This window comes from Amyelois transitella, chromosome 17, assembly GCF_032362555.1.
Source record: "Amyelois transitella isolate CPQ chromosome 17, ilAmyTran1.1, whole genome shotgun sequence".
Classification (NCBI taxonomy): domain Eukaryota; kingdom Metazoa; phylum Arthropoda; class Insecta; order Lepidoptera; family Pyralidae; genus Amyelois; species Amyelois transitella.
The window spans coordinates 8,561,692-8,580,744 of NC_083520.1; the positions used below are offsets into that span (position 1 = coordinate 8,561,692).

Sequence of the window (19,053 nt, forward strand, 5' to 3'; positions counted from 1 at the left end):
TGAAATGATTGTTATTTTCTTATCTAATTCACTGAACTCTGAACTAAAAAAAATAGATTTTACCGGCTAAAGATCAGCTATTATGAAATCTGTCTTGTTTTTCATGAAATGGATTTATATTTTATGAAAATTAAATTATAAAAAGTAATAATTACGTTGTAAAATTATAAATGCAAGCTTAAAAAAGAATAGTTTCTTTAGGAATAGATCCAATCAACCTAAATTAATTTGTGAATCGATTCATCCGCTTTCGATTCGAATCGATGCAAAAATAGATCTTTTTCTTTTTGAATTATAGACATCACTGAAGTTGACATTGGCAATTTGGCATTGGCAGATGGCAGAGCAGAGCGAACGAACAAGAGAAGTGAAAACAGTGAGTGAGTCGGTCGTTGTCTCGTTAGGCGTGGGCAAAAAAAAAACAGTTTGTCAGTGTTTTTTATCGGTGACGGTTGTGTGAAAAGTTGTGTGCCAAGTACATTTTGTAACAAGTCTTAGTGTTGAACAACTACACGATGTCGGATGAAATCGCAGAGAATGGAACAACTAACGGAGATGTCCCAGAAATCGAGCTCATTATTAAGGTATAGTTATTTTCCACGTGCTAGTGAAAGATTATCTTACGGCGGTCACTACGACACGCTTAAAACCGTCGTTGGCCTTCACAGAGATACAAGTGGGAAGAGGTGGCAAACGTAAAAATGTGTGTACCTAAACGTTAGTTTTGTGACAAAATAGGTGAATAACATGTAAAAGTTGATACGGGAGTATACAACGTGTGTAGCAGTCATGCATCTGTAAATTGCATGGTATTGTCGTGCGCTCGTATGCATGAAAGTATATTATTACTGCACTTATAATGCGCGTTATTTAGGTCACTTGCAACTCTGTTATGTTATTTGTTGAGGTTTTACTCGACATGTCTAAGTAGCTACTTTTGTTGAAGTGTTTTTAAACATTTTCCTCTTTAACTTACATCATCAGATATTATTATTTGTGACTCATTACAATATAGACAAAAGTTTGTTGTTAAGAAAACAATAAAGGTTTAATGCATAGATAAAATATATATATATATATTAGTGGCCTAGTCATCTCATATAAATGATATCTCTTGAAGAAAACCTTTGAATAGTCAGTCTTTAGTGTTTTGTATTCTTTGTTCTGCAGGTGAATCTGGAAGGAACACCTAGTAATGAAACGGTGTTTTTCTCATATTGAATGCAATAAAATAATGGTGGAATACAATATCCATGTAGAATAAACTTTCTTACTATCACAAAATTATTAAAAGTACCTGTTAACATAATCCTAATCAGTTATGATACTTATCAGTATAATTTATAGAGATATGCAACTGATATAGCAAGGCTTACTATAGTTAAGAAACTGAATGTTTATTCCATGACACAATTTTTATGAGAAAACATAAACAAAATTTCCAGGTAGCTCCTTTGGTGTGAAATAAAAATTCCTCTTTCTGAAAGATTTATGGCATGTAAAATAGCATGTAGTATATTCTAGTACTCTCTAAAGTAATCACATGCCAAATTCCAGCTCTGTATTCATAGTTATGGATATAAACATTATTTGTCTGACACTTAGTTAAAAAAAAAATTATTTGTCTGATCCCAATTACATAATAAACATAATACTTAACCTTTATGGTGCAGCATAACTGGTTTGAATCCTGGCCAGGTCATGATGAGAAATGAACTTTATTTTATTAGTAAAATACATTGTTAGGTACATATGGCCATAGTGAATGAACATGAATAGAATTTATCAAATAAATGAAGGTAACCTGCTAATACAAATAAATGATGAAAATTTGAAAAAATATTTATGTATGATGTTTAATTGTAGGTATGTAAGAGTAACAATTTAATTTTTTTCAAAAAGAACACAAATTAATTCACTACAATAAATAAGTTTTCAGTTCAATCTTATGTTCGTGTTTGCAGCCACAGTTTTATTACATTTTTAGTAGGTAATTATTTCACAAAAAAAATATCTAAATAGATATTTGTGATTTTTTTTGTCAAGAAAACTACCAATAAAGTTGAAGAATTTTTATATATTCTGTTTGCAACATGGGAATAAAAAAAATTTGGGCCTGTTATTTCTAATTTAGAGTTAGGGAGTGTAGGGTACAAGTGAATGTTGTTGTGTTGTCACTGCAAAAACGAATACTCTTACTGAAAGCACTTTATAGAATAAATTAACTTCAGTTTAAAAAAATCTTAATGGTTAAAAATGCAGACTTTCAAAACAGACTTATTACTTTCTAGAGTAAAAAGTTATATTGAAACACAAGTTTCGAACTTAACTTCGAGGCTGACTCAATCTGTGTAATTTGTCCCATATATTATTTATTTCGATTAGACAACAGAGCTATGTTGTTATACCTCTGCCAAGGTAGACTGGACTCACTTCATGTAAAACTTCTCGCTGATTTAGCTAGCTTTGTTCCGCACAAGTTTGCGAATTTATTTACACTAATGAGCCTTATTTTTAATTTTTAAACAAGAATTAATAATACGGTAAGAATATGTAAGATACATAAATGAATAAAAGCACTACTTATAAATGAACAATTGAACAGCTATTGATTTCGTACAGACATTTATTATATTTTTAAATTGGTATCCCATGCATAAAATCACAAATGAAGAACTTGATAGTGGTTCTAGCTTTAATTATAACTCCTCTCTTTTAAACACTTCGGATATCCTCCAAGATAGATGGAGAAGGTAGATGTATGTATGTATATGTTCGATCAACATTCGTGAATAAGCCCCTTGACAAGACAGGAAGAATGAATTACTTGTGATCATTTGTATGAACGACAACATTAATTATTTATCCCACCAAAAAAGGCTGCCTTCAGCTGCAAGAAGAAGCGAATTCTTCTGGAGATATCGCACACATCTCCAAAACAGAAACCTGCGTCCAGGGGAAAGTGACGAGTGGACTTGCGCACGCGACATCGTGCGTCCGGACTCCCCGATATTAGCATGAACGACACATATTCATGAAGTATGCTAATAAGGATAATTTCGCTCATGCCACGTACATGGAAAAATCTATTCATAGTACTCATAGCTTGAGTGAATTGATTATAATGCTTATTCGAAATTAATAAATCCATCACACACACGCACACGTGTCACTTCACGTCTTTATTCTTAACGGGCCCTAGACAGTATTGATTAGGCTCTGTATAGGCACGAATACGATCTAGGTAGTGGTTAGTATCTAGTCACAATTTCGAAGGCCACATTATTTCAATCAATGAATTCAATGTTTCATCAAATATAACCCTTTCACTTGGAGCCTAACATGTCTCGGCAATTTTAGTAAGAGGAGTGAGTCTGAAGAATAAAGATTCCATTCAGTTTTTTCTTCAATATATCAGCCTTGTGTTGGTATTAAGAAAGATCCCGTCATGGGATAAGTCCGCCATTGCTAGTGATTTACTTCTTCTATAACTATGTACTATTTGTTGTAACTGTGTTAATTTCTGTGCAACAAACATATTACAAAAAAAGAAGAACATAGTTTGCACAATTTTAATTTTCATTGAACAAGGCAAACTCAACTAGAAACCAGATGCTAGTATTTATTTTGGTTTCACCTCGTGAACTTTTTTATATATTCTGCCGGCCTCGCTTAAATGTTATTTTTTGCGAATCGACCTCTATCCATATCGCTATCGTCTAATCTGGGTAATATTTGTATTATCTCCATACTTTGGTCATGACATTCCTGCACGTCTGATCTGTGACGTAAACTGGTGATAGTTATAACATTTCTATATGAGTATCAAAAAAAGTTATTTCTAAATCATTAAGTATATAATTAGTACAAAAATTGTTATTAAATTGGCTGGATAATTCTTTATCTGTTTTAGGAATTTCATTCGATAACTGATATCGTAATCACATTTAAATTCGTTTAGACATAAAAGGACGGAACTGTGTGTATCTAATTCATTATATCAATAATGTTAAGGTACGTGACCATGAACATTATGTGACGTGGTTGGATGATGTGATTCTCGAAATGCTGTTGCTAAGTTTTTTTAATCAGTCTTGTAAGTACATATTACTGAAATCGATGAGAAGTCTAGAGTATTTTCACTATTAAGTGTCTTATTAAAAATGAAACTCCTTATTTCCTGCCTTAATCAAATCGTTGTTCACGAATTTTATCATAATGTGTGAGTCATTTGTGGAAAGTTTAAGCACTTTCGTCTTAAATAAATAATAATTAAACTTGCTTTATTACTTGTCGTCCAATGCCTACTTGTTCAAAGCCTCCTAATCAATGGATAGCGATTTAAATAACAATCAAATGCAATAGTAACGAATCCATTATGAATCAACTTGTATTGAGCATGTGTAATAACATAATGTAACCTATGAAAATAGATGGTGATTGAATCCTCAAATGTTACTCAAGAAAACATGTATTTCTAAATTTGGCATTCAAATGTTGTCCAACTCGCTATTACCGTCCATCCAGAAAAAACATCACAAAAAAAGTACAAATACTTTGCCAACCATCTAGTCCGCCTACGTAGGACCAACTTTTTTCAAGTAAATAATGAATGACTCTGTGCCAGTTGTAATTGAGTTTAAAATTGTTCGAATTCCCTCAAGGCAATCCTTGACATTGACTCATAATCGTATAACGTCGAAGGAATGACCTTAGCGGGGATAACTGCATTTCTTGCTACATATTCATTATTACCAACTTTTTCTTCACTTCCATTCTGTTTTTAACTAGTCATAAAAGTTCAATCGAAAGCGACTAACAATTTTTAAATTGAATTTAGAAACGGGATATTTGGTGATGGTTTTCTATGTATATGTATCCACCGGCGTAAGATTTATTCATGGTAAATTGTTGCGCGAATAGTCCGAAACGATACCAGGTACATATATGTATAATTTAATCTATTCATTTACAAGTGAGTAGTCGCAATAGGTGTGAAGTAACTACTCGTAGAGAACGTTTAAGTACTTTTAACAATTTAAATTGCTAAACGTCTACTTTGTGGTTGATTTAGGTTTGAAGATGATTCTGATTATATTGACAGGAACAGTAAGATATTAATAGGCTTTTATAAGTAACATCAATACTTAGCATTTGAATTCATTATAAGAATCACAATAACAAATGCCCGTCGAAACTTTTGTTACTATTTGAAAATAGCTTTACATCAATTTCTATTGTTAGAACTAACACGATGCCCTGTCTGTTATTATGTTTAATGCGTGGCGAAGTTGTTTAACCATGTCTAGTATACTGAAGGACACTTCACTCCGCCTTGTTCTTAGGCAATCGTGCTTCATGCATTGCACGACTAACCGGCGCGAGTCTGTGACGAAAGTGCGTGGCGCATACGTGTGACAAGAAACTTATGGCATATTCATGGTTAAGTAAACATCTATTGGGTTTAGGGTATTAATATATAATAATATATACGGGACAAATTACACAGATTGAGTTAGCCTCGAAGTAAGTTCGAGACTTGTGTTACGAGATGCTAACTCAATGATACTATATTTTATAATAAATACTTATATAGATAAACATCCAAGACCCAGGCCAATCAGAAAAAGATCTTTTCTCATCATGCCCTGGCCGGGATTCGAACCCTGGACCTCCCGTGTCACAGACAAGCGTACTACCGCTGCGCCACAGAGGCCGCCGGGTATTAGCGTTGCTTTTATTATATGAGCTCATCTTCTCTGCCTGTTATTGGTGTTGGTGTACAAATAATATTATTTCCAAATTGTTAGGTTTCTATGTTTCCTCAAATAAGATTCGGTCACACTCTGGCAAAATTTAAAGTAATTCCCAAGCCAAATCAAAAACGGTGAAAGATTGAAAAAAGAAATCAATTTTGCTATAAACCCTTAGTAAATTATCGAAGTTTGCATTGCATTGTCATTCCTTTCCATGTTTTCTCATAACATTTACTGACATTGAAAGGTTACCATCTGACCTATTCTTAGTCTTCATAATTTTGCATGACACGTATAGTTGTAGATTCTAATTTCCCGGTCGTTGATACAAATAAAATTAAAAATTCGTAAATATTCGTCTTACCTACTCAAATAAACTTCAGCCGATTGTGCAAATTATTGTGCCACTTAAAATTTCTCACACTAAATAGCTAAATCATAGTGAAACATTGGAATTCTGTTTCTTCATAATGTTACATAAACTCGCGGCTCAATGTGGCTCGTTTCTTGCAGTAACAGTACTGGTGTAAGTTGGTGTTAATTTGATTTAAACTTCATTTGTGGCGCCATTGTCTTCATTTCTTCTATTTAGATATTTTGGGTAAAACTATTTGGAGAGAATTTTGAATGTTGCTATAAAATAATTTCATTTTGTACTGCGTGTTGTGATAAATTGACTGATAAATGATTTTATAATTTAACTTCTCAAGTTTTGTACAGTTTCGTCGAAGAAGATAGTTTCAAGGCTGAGGGAATGCTAAATTTGACGATAGTCAAATGATCAAATTTTTCATATATGTTTGCTATATACCTATGTTTTGCAATATCGTCAAATTTTGCATATATGTTTGCTATAAATGTTTTGCAATCGCATAGATGTATCTCATTGGTAGAAAATAGACGATGGCCACGCATCGCTGGCTACCTTGTACGGACCCCTACTGGCATTTTCTATCGTTTTTTTCAATCATCACTTATAGTTTGGTCGACAAATAGCGACGTATTAAAATAGGCGATCGTGATGTTTCGTAATGAGTGTGGCACGAGAATTTTGAATGATTTTATCCTTTTGTTCTTCTTGGTAATGTTAGTCTTTTTTAAATATAAAATGTATTATTTTATTGTTTTGAACAGATGGAAACTGCTTAACAACAGCATTTAGTTATTATGTAGCCATTGTCTTCATCTTCCGTATAATCATGAGATTATTGCTGCTCAGTCGTTAGTCGAAGGCTTCATAGTTGTGCATTGTGGAGATAAAGGTCATACAATGAATGTTAATTTTAAATCTGTTGCATAAGTACTCGCGTTGACGTCTTTCAATGTTAACGTTAAGACATACGTTACGATTCTAAGTAAGTTTGACATGTAGCTCAAGCTGTTAGGGGTTATGCAATTATTTTGTATTGAATCTTTAAACTCAGTTGGTAAAAGGATAAATAATCTTTCCTCTATTATTAAGCATATCAATTTGCACTTTTCATTAATGATCATGTGACAAATATTATATTTAACAGTTATATCAAAATGTCACGTGTGGATTTATTCGTGTGGTTGAATTTTTTCTTGGGTGTCCAAGGTCATCGAGCTAGGTATCTTTGATAATTTAAAAAACAAATATCAAACTTATTTTCGTTACACGCTAAAATTATAACGAATGCCTAAAGATATAAATATATTACTTTATAGCTAATATAAAATATATCAAAACCTTAGAGGTTACAAGACCAATCGCCGTAAATACTAAGTATTCATATAAATATGTAAGACGATTCGAAAAAACAATATCTGGAAGAAAAAAAATGTTTCTATTAGATTCACTTTCGTCCATTTTATCTGTATCTGTTTCTTAACATTTCTAAAACTGGATTTGGCTTCCTGTTTAAAAAGGTGAATGATCAAGTCATTGAATGGCGCAAACGTTCGATAATACCTTGCCAATACCCGTCAAGAAAAATCTAGTCTATTACTTCTGAGAAACTCATAAGCCCACTCGCTTTCTATGACAAGTTTTTCAATACTCTACAGTCTGTACATACTGTACAGTCTTAATATTTCTATCGAACGAAAGTGTTTGATCCATGACTCAAGAATCAATATTCAGGGCCAATCCTAAAACACGATTCTATCGACACGATTGTTTCATTTTGTATCTTGTGAAATTTGATACAGGCAACTATATCTCATGGGTCTGTCTCAACGGTCTAACAAATATATACCACGTAATAATATAACCTCTCGCGTCCTAAATGTTGAACTAATCCTTCATGAAATTGTTTATTATCTTCATGTAAAAGTTCTAAGACACATTAACAAATACTTGGTGATGAAGTGTTGGTTTACGAGGTGCGTATAATTTGAAACGTATGCAAATTAAACCATTCGTACTCCGTACGGATATCCAAAATTTAACTTCTTAGGAACGACTAGAAACACTTTGATCTTATCAATACGAGTAGTCTGCAGCGGTATCTAATGTTTGTTTTAGTCAAATGTTTAAGTAAGATTTAAAAGAAGCGTATAGAGTGTCACCTATGTCTATATACCTCGGTTCATTGTCACCTGGAAATAATGTCTTAATTTCCTATAATACGTTTTAAAATACGCCTAATAAAACTGTGGCTAATGTTTTCCACCTAAAGAGCCGATTATCATATCTCCGATTAAATTGAATCGAATTTATTTAGCCATTTAACTTTTCGAGATAATGTTCAACATTTCAATTTATTTTTATCGTAATTAGATTCTTTGTGAGGTAGTGCGTGGTCTTGTATTGAGGGTTTTTATGTTTTAAAATGACAGGTGTTGTATGTGAGGGGAGCGGCGTGTGCGCAGAGGGTGAGGCCGGCACACGCCTCTTGCTCTTTTTATTTCTTATCTTTCCCCACGTCCGCGCCTAACACATGTATGTTTCCAACCAAGCGCCGTATACTGAATCAGCCGCACCCAGCTGCACCTTGGTTGGTAATTGTTTTAGACTTTTATATCCATTCCTTCTAAACTATATGATCATAATTGCCATATTCAAGAGTTTTTAAACAATAATTATCCGCCCTTTAAATTTTATTGTAGTGCTTGCCTGCAGCTTGATAGCAAATGGTAGCATTTTAATTATTCTGTCCATCGTTTTACCCCTATATTTTTGTTTTCTGGGTGTTAACTTAAACTTTTTGTTTGCACTTGATCTATAAAAATAAAAAATATATATTTTATTCGTATTGTGGTAATTCAAATAATATAAATTTTAATTGTTATTAAAATAGGTATAAATATCATTAACATAAACGTATTCATCATATTCTTCGTATTGTTCAAGATTTTAATTACTTTACAATCATATCTAATCTTATAGTTTAGGTGGGTAATATCTTATTTTGTAGTAATAAGTTACCTATCATTCATTCATCAATGTCCACACACACACTCATCATAAACTTGAGTGTAATTCTGAATGTTAACAGTCCGTCCGGTATTTGGGGCGACATTTACTATACACATGTGCCTAATTGTGTACATACAACACATTTTGCATCTTCAAAAAAAAAGCCAACGAAAAAAAGAACGGCAACTAACAAGCATATATTTCGATAATATCACCAATTAAATAGATACAAGCGTTTTAATTATGTACTTGCAGTTTGTGCACAAGTACTGATGTCTGGCGTTACGAGCATTCTTAGATGGCAATCGAAAGGTAAATTATTGGTATATTTTATGGTGCTGATGTATTTGTTTATTATGGACTCTTGAACATTTAATTACAATGCACCTGATATATTATTTGAACCATTGGCAGAGGAATCAAGTTTATCTTCATTTCAAGTCTCGGTAGGATTTTGATGTCCTTATTTTTTAGGTGAAGGGCCCAAAAACCTAGTTGAATCTCAATTCCATCTTTAAGCTATATTATTTATCTTGCTCTGCGCTAACGCCGATCTCCTGTTTGGTTTCCTTCCACCCAAAGGTTGTCTGGAAAAGATTGCATTAGCGATAAGTCCGCCTTTGTACCATCTCTGTCTGTTTAGTATGTTTTACTCTCGTATGTGCAATAAAGAGTTTTATCTATCTATCTATTTATATTGTTGACCGTGGCCTTTCAGTCTTTTCGAGACTGTTCAGTCTGTGCTCTTGATTCTCTGTCTAGACATATTCAAGTTTGGATTAATCTCTGATTATATAACTAACTGAACTCTTATTTATCATGTAGTGCATTACATGACGGGTTAACATAATTCAACTCCTTATTACTATAAGCCATAATAATAAGCAACACGTACAAATATGGTGAGTGGCGAGACATTTGTCCGTACACTTAGGGTGGAAGTGGAACATATGTTGGAACACCTGTCTGTCGTTAAGACATGGGAGAAACGACGGTAGACAGCCTTTAAAAATGTTTATATAATATGATATTTTGTTTGTGAAAATCTTCTTCTCATAGGCTCTTGCTGATGAAGTCAGTTTATAGTGTTTTTTATTTTTTTATTTACGGGTATATTCTAACAAGTGACACAAGAGGACCACCGGCAGACGGATTTTATTAAATTATTATTTGTTAAGATAAATTGAACATGAAATATGATACTTCTTGGTTAATATATGAAGTGATTCCTGATGTTTTTAGTAAAATCCAAGAACGACGTAACAAATATTTGGTGCCTAATGGACATTGTTAGAAGGCAGTACGAGTATTATGAAGTACGTTAGTTTAACTTATGTTTTCTAGACCACACACCGAGATCAATTAGAGATATTTCTGCACGGCAGATATTACTTTTTAATTATTGTAAAAAGAATTCGTGTCTTCAAAGTCCTTAACTAAAAAGTATTGGGCTTAAAATTCCACAGAGCTACTTAAAAAGTATTTGCAAATTACATTCACTAGAAGAGGTGGCCGGTGTACATTTAATTGGTTGTGAAAGGAAGATTATGAAATTATGATGACTTTTTACGAACCACATACTTTGCGCTTGCACGTTAATGTCATAAAATTACTCACTTAATTTTCAACGCAATTTTGATAATACTAATATACATATATGATCATCATTACATGTTTCTGTCAAATTGTCATGATCCTGATTGGACTCGAAATGGATGATGGTGATTAAATTTTATGTGTTAAATTAAGTATATTATGTTTCGTAATTCCCATTAGTGGTAACATCAGCTGCTCTCAAGTTATTGCAAATGGCCGAGGGTGTAAAATATATGGTTTAGCGAATTAATATCGTTTTCAATGTTAACTTGAATTGATACCTACCTCCCACGCCAACCACACACCTGATGGTAACAAGTATCATTACTGCTGAAGCAGACAACTGAATGTCTTAATGTCGTGCGTCTTTGACCCGCCCATTTTATCCCTACACATCAAATTGCTAGGTGTTATTTCCTACTAACTTACTTAACTTTTAACTCCTACCTCAGCACTAAAACTTATAAATTTAGATTATCATTCGCCTTTTCTACATTCGAACATATTTTTTTTATAAGATAATAAATAGCTCTTCCCTCTAGCCTCTTTCTTTATAATTTATTTGTTATCTAATTTAATATTTCATTTACTTGCACGAAGTATTTGTTGTTTTTTGTTTTTGTTGTTCTTAGTTGTTTTATTTTTTCTTCTATTAAACGTTTGATAAACACAAATTTAATCTTTTGTACAAAATATTTTGGAATTTCATTTCAATATTTATAACTGCTATTATCGTTGAAGTATATATTTTTATAATATCGTTTTTTGACAGACCCTAGCAACTCCCTTTCATTCATTCATATAATCACGTCTATATCCCTGGTGGGGTAGACAAAGCCAACAGTCTTGATAGACTGACAGACTTCAGCTGTTAGGCATTATGATAGAATTTATATTAAAATAGTGACAGGTTGCTAACCCATCGCCTAAAAGAAGAATCCCAAGTTTCCCTTAGCCGCCTTTAACGCCATCCATTGGAAAGAGATGGAGTATGGTCATATTCTTTTTGAAATTAGTGCCGGGAACCACAGGGTACTATCTATTAAATGAAATTAAATTTACCATTATAAAGAATCAAACATCAAGTCAATTAAATTATTATTATGGGAATATTAAATACCCTAAGAAGTAAAGCTTCTTGAAATCAACAGGATGTGCATATTATATTTGGATAATACAAATGTTGTTGGACATTAGCTACCTTTTTTATAATTATTTTATTTTATATTTTTTATTAGTAACTCAAAATCTCTTTTATAAATTAATAGGGACTTTAATAAGGAGAAAAGATTCAAGTTGAGTTGTATGTATATTGTTCTTCTATAACTATATTCAATATGTAATTTTGAATCATGTGCGTCATTTACTGATTCATAAGCATGAGCAAAAAATCTTGATCCATCAACTTTTTATAACATCTTTGTAATATGTAATAATATTTTACACTGTTCCTACTTTTGCATATCTTTTTTAGAATATAATAATATTGGAACTTGGTCTATTTGGTTATATTATTTATTTAAATGTGGTTGGATAATTAAAATTATACTCTTTGATAATTCTAAAAAAATTTCGAAATTCTACTTCTTGCAGACCTACATATAACTATCTTACAGTCTTTTGATTACAAAATCAATGATGACTAAACACAAAAATTATATGACAGTAGCCTATTATATGTAAACCAATAGGATAAGATTGTTAATTCAGCGTCGTCATCGTTTCCCTTCCTTCGCATCATTGATGTTTATTGTCCTTATGTTAAGACAAGTTTGGAAAATTTATCTCATTATGTTTCAGTATTTTCATATGAGAATACCATAACCGCCCACATAAACCGAAAATCCCGTTATCACCCGTTCCCGCGGGAATTAACAAAAATGCCTTCTTAGCTGACGTCTCCCAGTTACAATCTAGCTTTCTGCCAAAATTCTTTGTCAGCCTAGTAGTTTTCGAGATAACGCAATGAGTTGAGTACGCGATTGGTGTTTTTCGCCTTTATTTGTATATAAAAGCGAAAAACACTTTGTATATAAGTATAGATATTTGGATTGAACTTTTCAAACGTCTTCAGTGATCACATTTGTCATCTCATCACCTAGTAAAATTAAATAAATCTGTAGCCTAATTGTTTATTATAACAAATTTAAATTCACATTTAAATTTGGAGTATCGTTGAAACTGGCATGCGCTGAAAACATCTCGCCGCTGCCGCGGAGCCGAACAGCCTGGCAGACTTGCGAATCCGGTTTGGGTGAGTCATCCGACCTCCCGGCGACCTCTCGTACAGTCAACAACGTATCAAGTTACCCTGCATGAAACTCTATGCCACGGTAATTGAGGTGAACCGGCAGTGACTTTGAGTAGGTTGATATGCGGTTAACTGTACCATCTAGCGTCCTCAGCGCTTAGAACACTTCATATTTGGTCAATATTTAATTCAGATATTGATTTTTCTAAAGTGCTATCAGTGCACGTTTTCAATGCTACAGTTGAAACTTATATGTCAGATGATTACACTTTTTGTAAGTTTTAAGTCTGTTAAGAGAATTGATGATTAAGAGTCTATTACAAATTTATTTTATCGACTAAAGGAAATAAGCACACAAATGAGCTAAATAGCAACAGTGCCTGTAAATCTTACATACATATAATCACGTCTATATTCCCTGCGGGCTAGACAGAGCCAACAGTCTTGAAAAGACTGAAAGGCCACGCTCAGCTGTTTGACTTAATCATATAATTGAGATTCAAAAACTGGTAGGCTGTTTGGCTTAATGATAGAATTAAGATTCAAAGAGTATCAAGTTGCTAGCCCATCGCCTAAAAGAATCCCAAGCTTATAAGTCTATCCCTTAGTCGCCTTTTACGAAATCCATGGGTAAGAAATAGAGCGTGACTGTTCTTTTTTCATTCGCTCCTTTTTATCATTTTAACGTTTATTTACTCCCAGAACGGCGTTAAGATTTGTAATTACATCAGAAAATACATTTTCTTATTGCTGTAATCTTTCGTACCTTCTAGTGTCAGAACGCATGTTTATTGTCATCGAGAGCTGTTCACATAATCAGCAAAAACGATTCATGATTAATGATGTGTAACATTCACTGTATTGTGCGAGGTAGATGGATGTCTCCACCGTTAATAGCTATCATTTGAATTCAATTTTACATAAATAATATCGCGTTTCTGTTGAAATTTACACGTATGCTGTCATGAGCTTGATACACACACGTTATATTTTCCTTTGTATTTATGCCATTAATATTTTTTTTACAATACTTAAGATTGCAATATGTCATAACGAAACTATGTATGTTTGACATTGGCACGGAAACCATTGTTTTTTAATGGTTTGCCTCATGTAAGTAATTTTCATACAAACAGATTTCAAACCCATGACGAGGTGGAGTGTCAAAGAAAATATTCGCTTACTGTCTTCACTACGTAAAGTTCAAAACGCAGAATAATTATTATACTTCTTTGTTATAAAGAGTTACGCATTTGTCAGTTTTTTGTAAATATTGGCTATGTTCAACAATGAAGTTGTTTACCAATGTTTTTTCTATAGCATATAAAAAGATTTAAAATTAATAGTTATTTCATTTACTGATATAACTGACACAATTCATTCTTCTGTTCAGTCGTTGACCCAGCTGTTACAAATAATTAATGATTATTTATAGAGTTCGGATTTTGATAATTTGTTACATGACTTAGGATTTCTCTTTTATTTTATAATATGATATTAAAATTCGAGACAAGGATGGTACGGCCGTGCCCCTTTTTTGCTCGACTTGGCAGGGGCACTGCCGTGCCCCAGATCTGAATTGATGACTGATAAATCTATGATAAACATATAATATTATAGGATATAAATAAACCTATAAATATATAAATAAGGATCGTGATACTACAAAAAATTGTTTACAATTGTACTTTAAGCATACATATATACATATATCGCATAGCGGTTTGCTGTTGAAAACGGAAAAGATCGTAAAACATATTATCACATAGATACTGTCAAACGAATATCTAATAACCCTGCATGAAACTCTTACGACGCGGTAATAGAGGCGAATATGAATTGGGATAGGTTGATATGCTCTTGACTGTTCTTAGTTTGTCGGACGGCCGGTACGCCATGCCTCATATTTGCATCAGTTAGGTACTCCCTATTGTCCAAAACCGGACCACAACAGTGAATGATAAGGTGCCTTGATTAGATTGTAGTAACAGCTTGTACCGATTTAAAATGTTATTTTAATGTATGTATTTAGATTTATTTTGTAATTGTAAATGCGTAAATTGTTCATTATGTCTTTTGAATGGAAGTCTGAATTTCTAAGTATTTATACGACCTGTGTTCCAAAAATTCTTTAACTGCAGACTAAAAGAAATGGTACAAAAATGTGTTGGCTTATGTCAAATGATTATGTCACGCCTATGATAAGCTCTGGTCTGTAATTGATTGTAAGGTATATATTGATTAAACATAGAAAAGTCACCTTTGTTATGCTGCCTTGAAGGCACAACATTATTGCAAATATATGTAGATCAACGGACTTCACCAAATATTGATACAATTTATAAATTAGCGGTTATCACTTCAAACAGGATATATATGCAGATTAGAAATACATATTGTCACTTGAATGGATGATTATAGTTGTTATTGAAAAAAAATTGCGGCTTTACATGAAAGATTCAATATACCTAATTGTTGGATAGAAATAAGATTAAAGATTGGTCGTAAGAGATTTACTACTGTTAATTGTTATATTATAGCATATTAATTGAAGTCTCTTGAGTTATTCTTAATAAGTGATTACCGTTTATATAAAAAAGTGACTACATTAATTCGTCTTCGAACTAATCGAAGTTCGGTACATAAATTCGATAATAGTCATTGGTATATGGCCGAAGTGCGATTCGAAGCTGTGCCTTTATGCGCAACACGCATTTTAACCGTTTATCTCACCGATTCGACAAACGAAGCATCTTCTGTAAGTTACTACTTTAATAAAAGTTACTTTAAAATAAGTATTCCAGGAATGGGTCCTAATATTTCCACTTTTTCATGGGGACTAAAGCCCTAGACACAAATGTTTCTGGCATAGTAAACTTAAAGCTTTCTAATGGTGTCTGTCTACACGTAAAGTGTTCCACTGTCACATCATACGTGACGAGATTACTATGCTGTGAATTAGTGTAAATGCTTTTTTCACCAAAACCTACTTCCATATAACTGTTGTTAGCCTACTAAATTTCAGTATCCTTCTTTGAGAAATTGTATTGAATATTTCTCCGTTTAGAGTGCTTGTAGTTGCACTGTGTCCATTTTCTATAGGATAGAAGAAAGCTGTAATTCAAAATGAATATTATCATTCATGTCTACAAGTTGTGGATTTAAATCTCGAATTAAACCTTAAAATAATTAATAACTATGCTTTTTATGTTTGTTACTAGTGCTCCAGCTTTTGTTTGAAATTACTTTTTGTCTTAAATTTTGTCCCTCACTTCTCTCACACACGGCCATTGCCCCGAATTTAATTGCTCTAAATGATCTAAAGTGGTTATATCATTGCTAAGAACATTGTCTGTATTACTTGCCATTATGTTGTTTACTATAATGGGCTAAATACTAAATCATGGTATTATTCTTAAGTGATCTTGATTACTTGATTAATATTTAGATTGAATTTAAAAAATGTATAGATATAACATTTGATATAGTCTAGTTCGTATCGAAAAGAAGACAAATTGTACCTTTTTTAATTCGTGTATGCCTTTGGTGCTACTTTATCTAGTTTTTTGTAGCAAGAATACTGATCGTGAATCCAAAGATAGTAACTAGAATGCTATTACATAAATCTTGTCGCCATGACGATCTAACAATGATTCGCAGTATTGAAGCGGTCGCCATTAAGCCATTACGAGTTGCAGCTATTTCTAGAATGTTCACGTTCGCAGCCTTCACTCTCTTGCAGAAAATGCGCTTGATAGTTGTAAACATGGCCATATAATGCTCCAGATATAGCGATGCTTCGTAGGTACTCTTTCTTGTGACTTTTACGGTATATGACGATGCAATATATTTCCGTGATATATTGATCCTGTACTCAAATAAACTCAGGTGCATAAGACACCTTGAAATTATAACTGAAATGCATTTATCTACAACGCCATGTTTGTATAATAAATGAATGACCATGTATGAAAAATATAAAGATCAACAGGAAATGCAATAGTAGACAGACATTAATAACCGTGGTACATTCATAAATTCCCCACAAAAGGATATAAGACTATCTTAGACAAAGATTACAAGACAAACATGGCTGGCTAACTGTTTAAATGCATTAGAATATTGCTTCTGCTGGCATTTATTTTTACATATTCAATTAAAAACATCCGCTCTATTATTTATTTTAATGACGTTGCCTAGAAGAAAATGTTCTAATGCTAAGGTAGTTATTATAGTTTGATCATGATTAAATCTATATTTATCTTTACGCCCCACAATGATGGGGCAAGGCAATTGCATATAAAGCCTTTCTGTATGATGTGTTAAACATTAGTACAATCGAAATATCCTGTCCATTTTAAGCCATGTCCTTGACATGAAAGTTAAATTTAGCTATAGACAGTTAAACCAAATCAACCGAACATGTATTCGTATAAGCAGCCTAAGATGTCAGGGAATATGAAAAAGTGAAGACACGAGTGAAATGCATAGGCACAATGAACGTAACGATGAATCGATGATTTGCCGTTACGCTGTAGAAAAATCTTTTAATGTCATGTGTGTGAGAATTATTTGTGAGAAAAGCAAATATGATTTTATTCGAGTAAAATATGTTAAATTTATAAATGAATGTGCTGTGTGGCAAACCAAACATATTTAGACGGAATATACCCATATCAATTATTTGAAATCCAATTTGTTTGATCAAATAAACGGAAATTTTGATTGAGCGTTCATTACATATAGGTAGGTCTTAGGAAAAAAATGACATGTCACGCGACTCAAAGTCATTCTAATTATCATACTTCATAGACCGCTAACGCTAATGCGGTTTCATAACTAAATATTGAAGTTACTTGCCATTTAATCACGATATTTGCTTATACGTAATATTTTAGTTAATTAGAATTTTTGTGTAAGCATATAAACAGTATTTATAATCTGTGTAACAAATAATTATTTTAAATTTACTTATTTTTTAACTACTTGCCTTATGAAGAGTTTAATTTCCTTGGAATTCGACATTCAATCGACATCAATGTAGCTATAAATAGCTAGCTATAAATTTGGTACATAAGGTAACAACAAGTGAACATGATGTTGAGATTTGGGGCATGTTTGTTTACTTATGCAATGCAAGCATGCAACAGACATGCAAGAATTGGGAATGTCATAAGTAGTATATTTATTTCGAGGCTAATATGGTAAATCCAAAAATCAAATGCGAATTGAGCAATATTAAATTAAAACAGCTGCTCCTTTTCATTGTCACTCGCGAATTATGTCGGTTAGCATGACGTAATGACCAAGTCTCGGTCGAGGACGACGCCAGATTAGCGTTGCCTGCGACCGTTGGAAAATTGTTTGGATTGGATGTGTGTTCCACATGTTGCTAGCTCATTTACTCAGCCAAATATTCTCAGATAAGATAATAATTGAAGTAGTTACAGTTGCAATACCTATTATAACCTATGATTATTTCTGAATAGCCAACTAGAGAATATCGGTAGATATAACAACACTAACTTCTAGATCTTTTTGGATTTAGAATTTTTAATAACGGCTAGACATCAGAAAGCTCGCTGTCGGCAGACAATAGGGAAAGTGAGGGTAATTGGGTAACTGCACGGTCCATCGCGTCGATCAGCTCTATAGCGAAAGTCGAAATTGGATACGGCCGAAATTTATCTCGGACGGTAACCCAGGGGTTTGAGCTAGATTTATAGTATCTGATGAAAGCTGAATCATTATAGCTGTAAAAGTTTGACCTGTAACTGATAATTCTCCTACATTTGCTGCTTTATCATGTTAATTCAATACTTTTCCAAATATATTTAAGTTTAATGACAAATCATAATTTGTTCTTTCTGACATAGTGATTAATAAATTCTATTTTTTGTTCCAGGTATGCAAGCGAAAATACATATGTATCGACCAAGCGATTAACTGTGTAGCAGTTTACTTTGATAGACATTGAGAATCAGACTGAAACCTCAGGAGTGAGTAAGCCGCCCTGAACTAGTGCATTACATGTTCAATAATTTCATTATTTAAGATTAAGAATTATA

General features: G+C 32.8%; 1 protein-coding gene across 3 annotated transcripts in view; it reads left to right on the top strand.

Annotated features, from left to right (window-relative positions):
• The first annotated feature begins 386 nt into the window (after positions 1-386).
• Positions 387-19,053, top strand: part of LOC106139856 (chloride intracellular channel Clic) — a 41,273-nt gene continuing 22,606 nt past the window's right edge. Inside the window, exons 1-2 of one of the 3 annotated variants that reach the window (XM_060949012.1) lie at positions 4,078-4,096; positions 18,891-18,984. Coding sequence is in view for 2 of the 3 variants with exons in the window: in XM_060949011.1 (XP_060804994.1) it covers positions 516-584 (69 nt within the window). In the remaining variant the exon portion in view is untranslated. Of the gene's footprint in view, positions 585-4,077; positions 4,097-18,890; positions 18,985-19,053 lie in introns of those variants that run through there. The other 2 variants (XM_060949011.1, XM_060949010.1) reach the window with 2 other exon arrangements.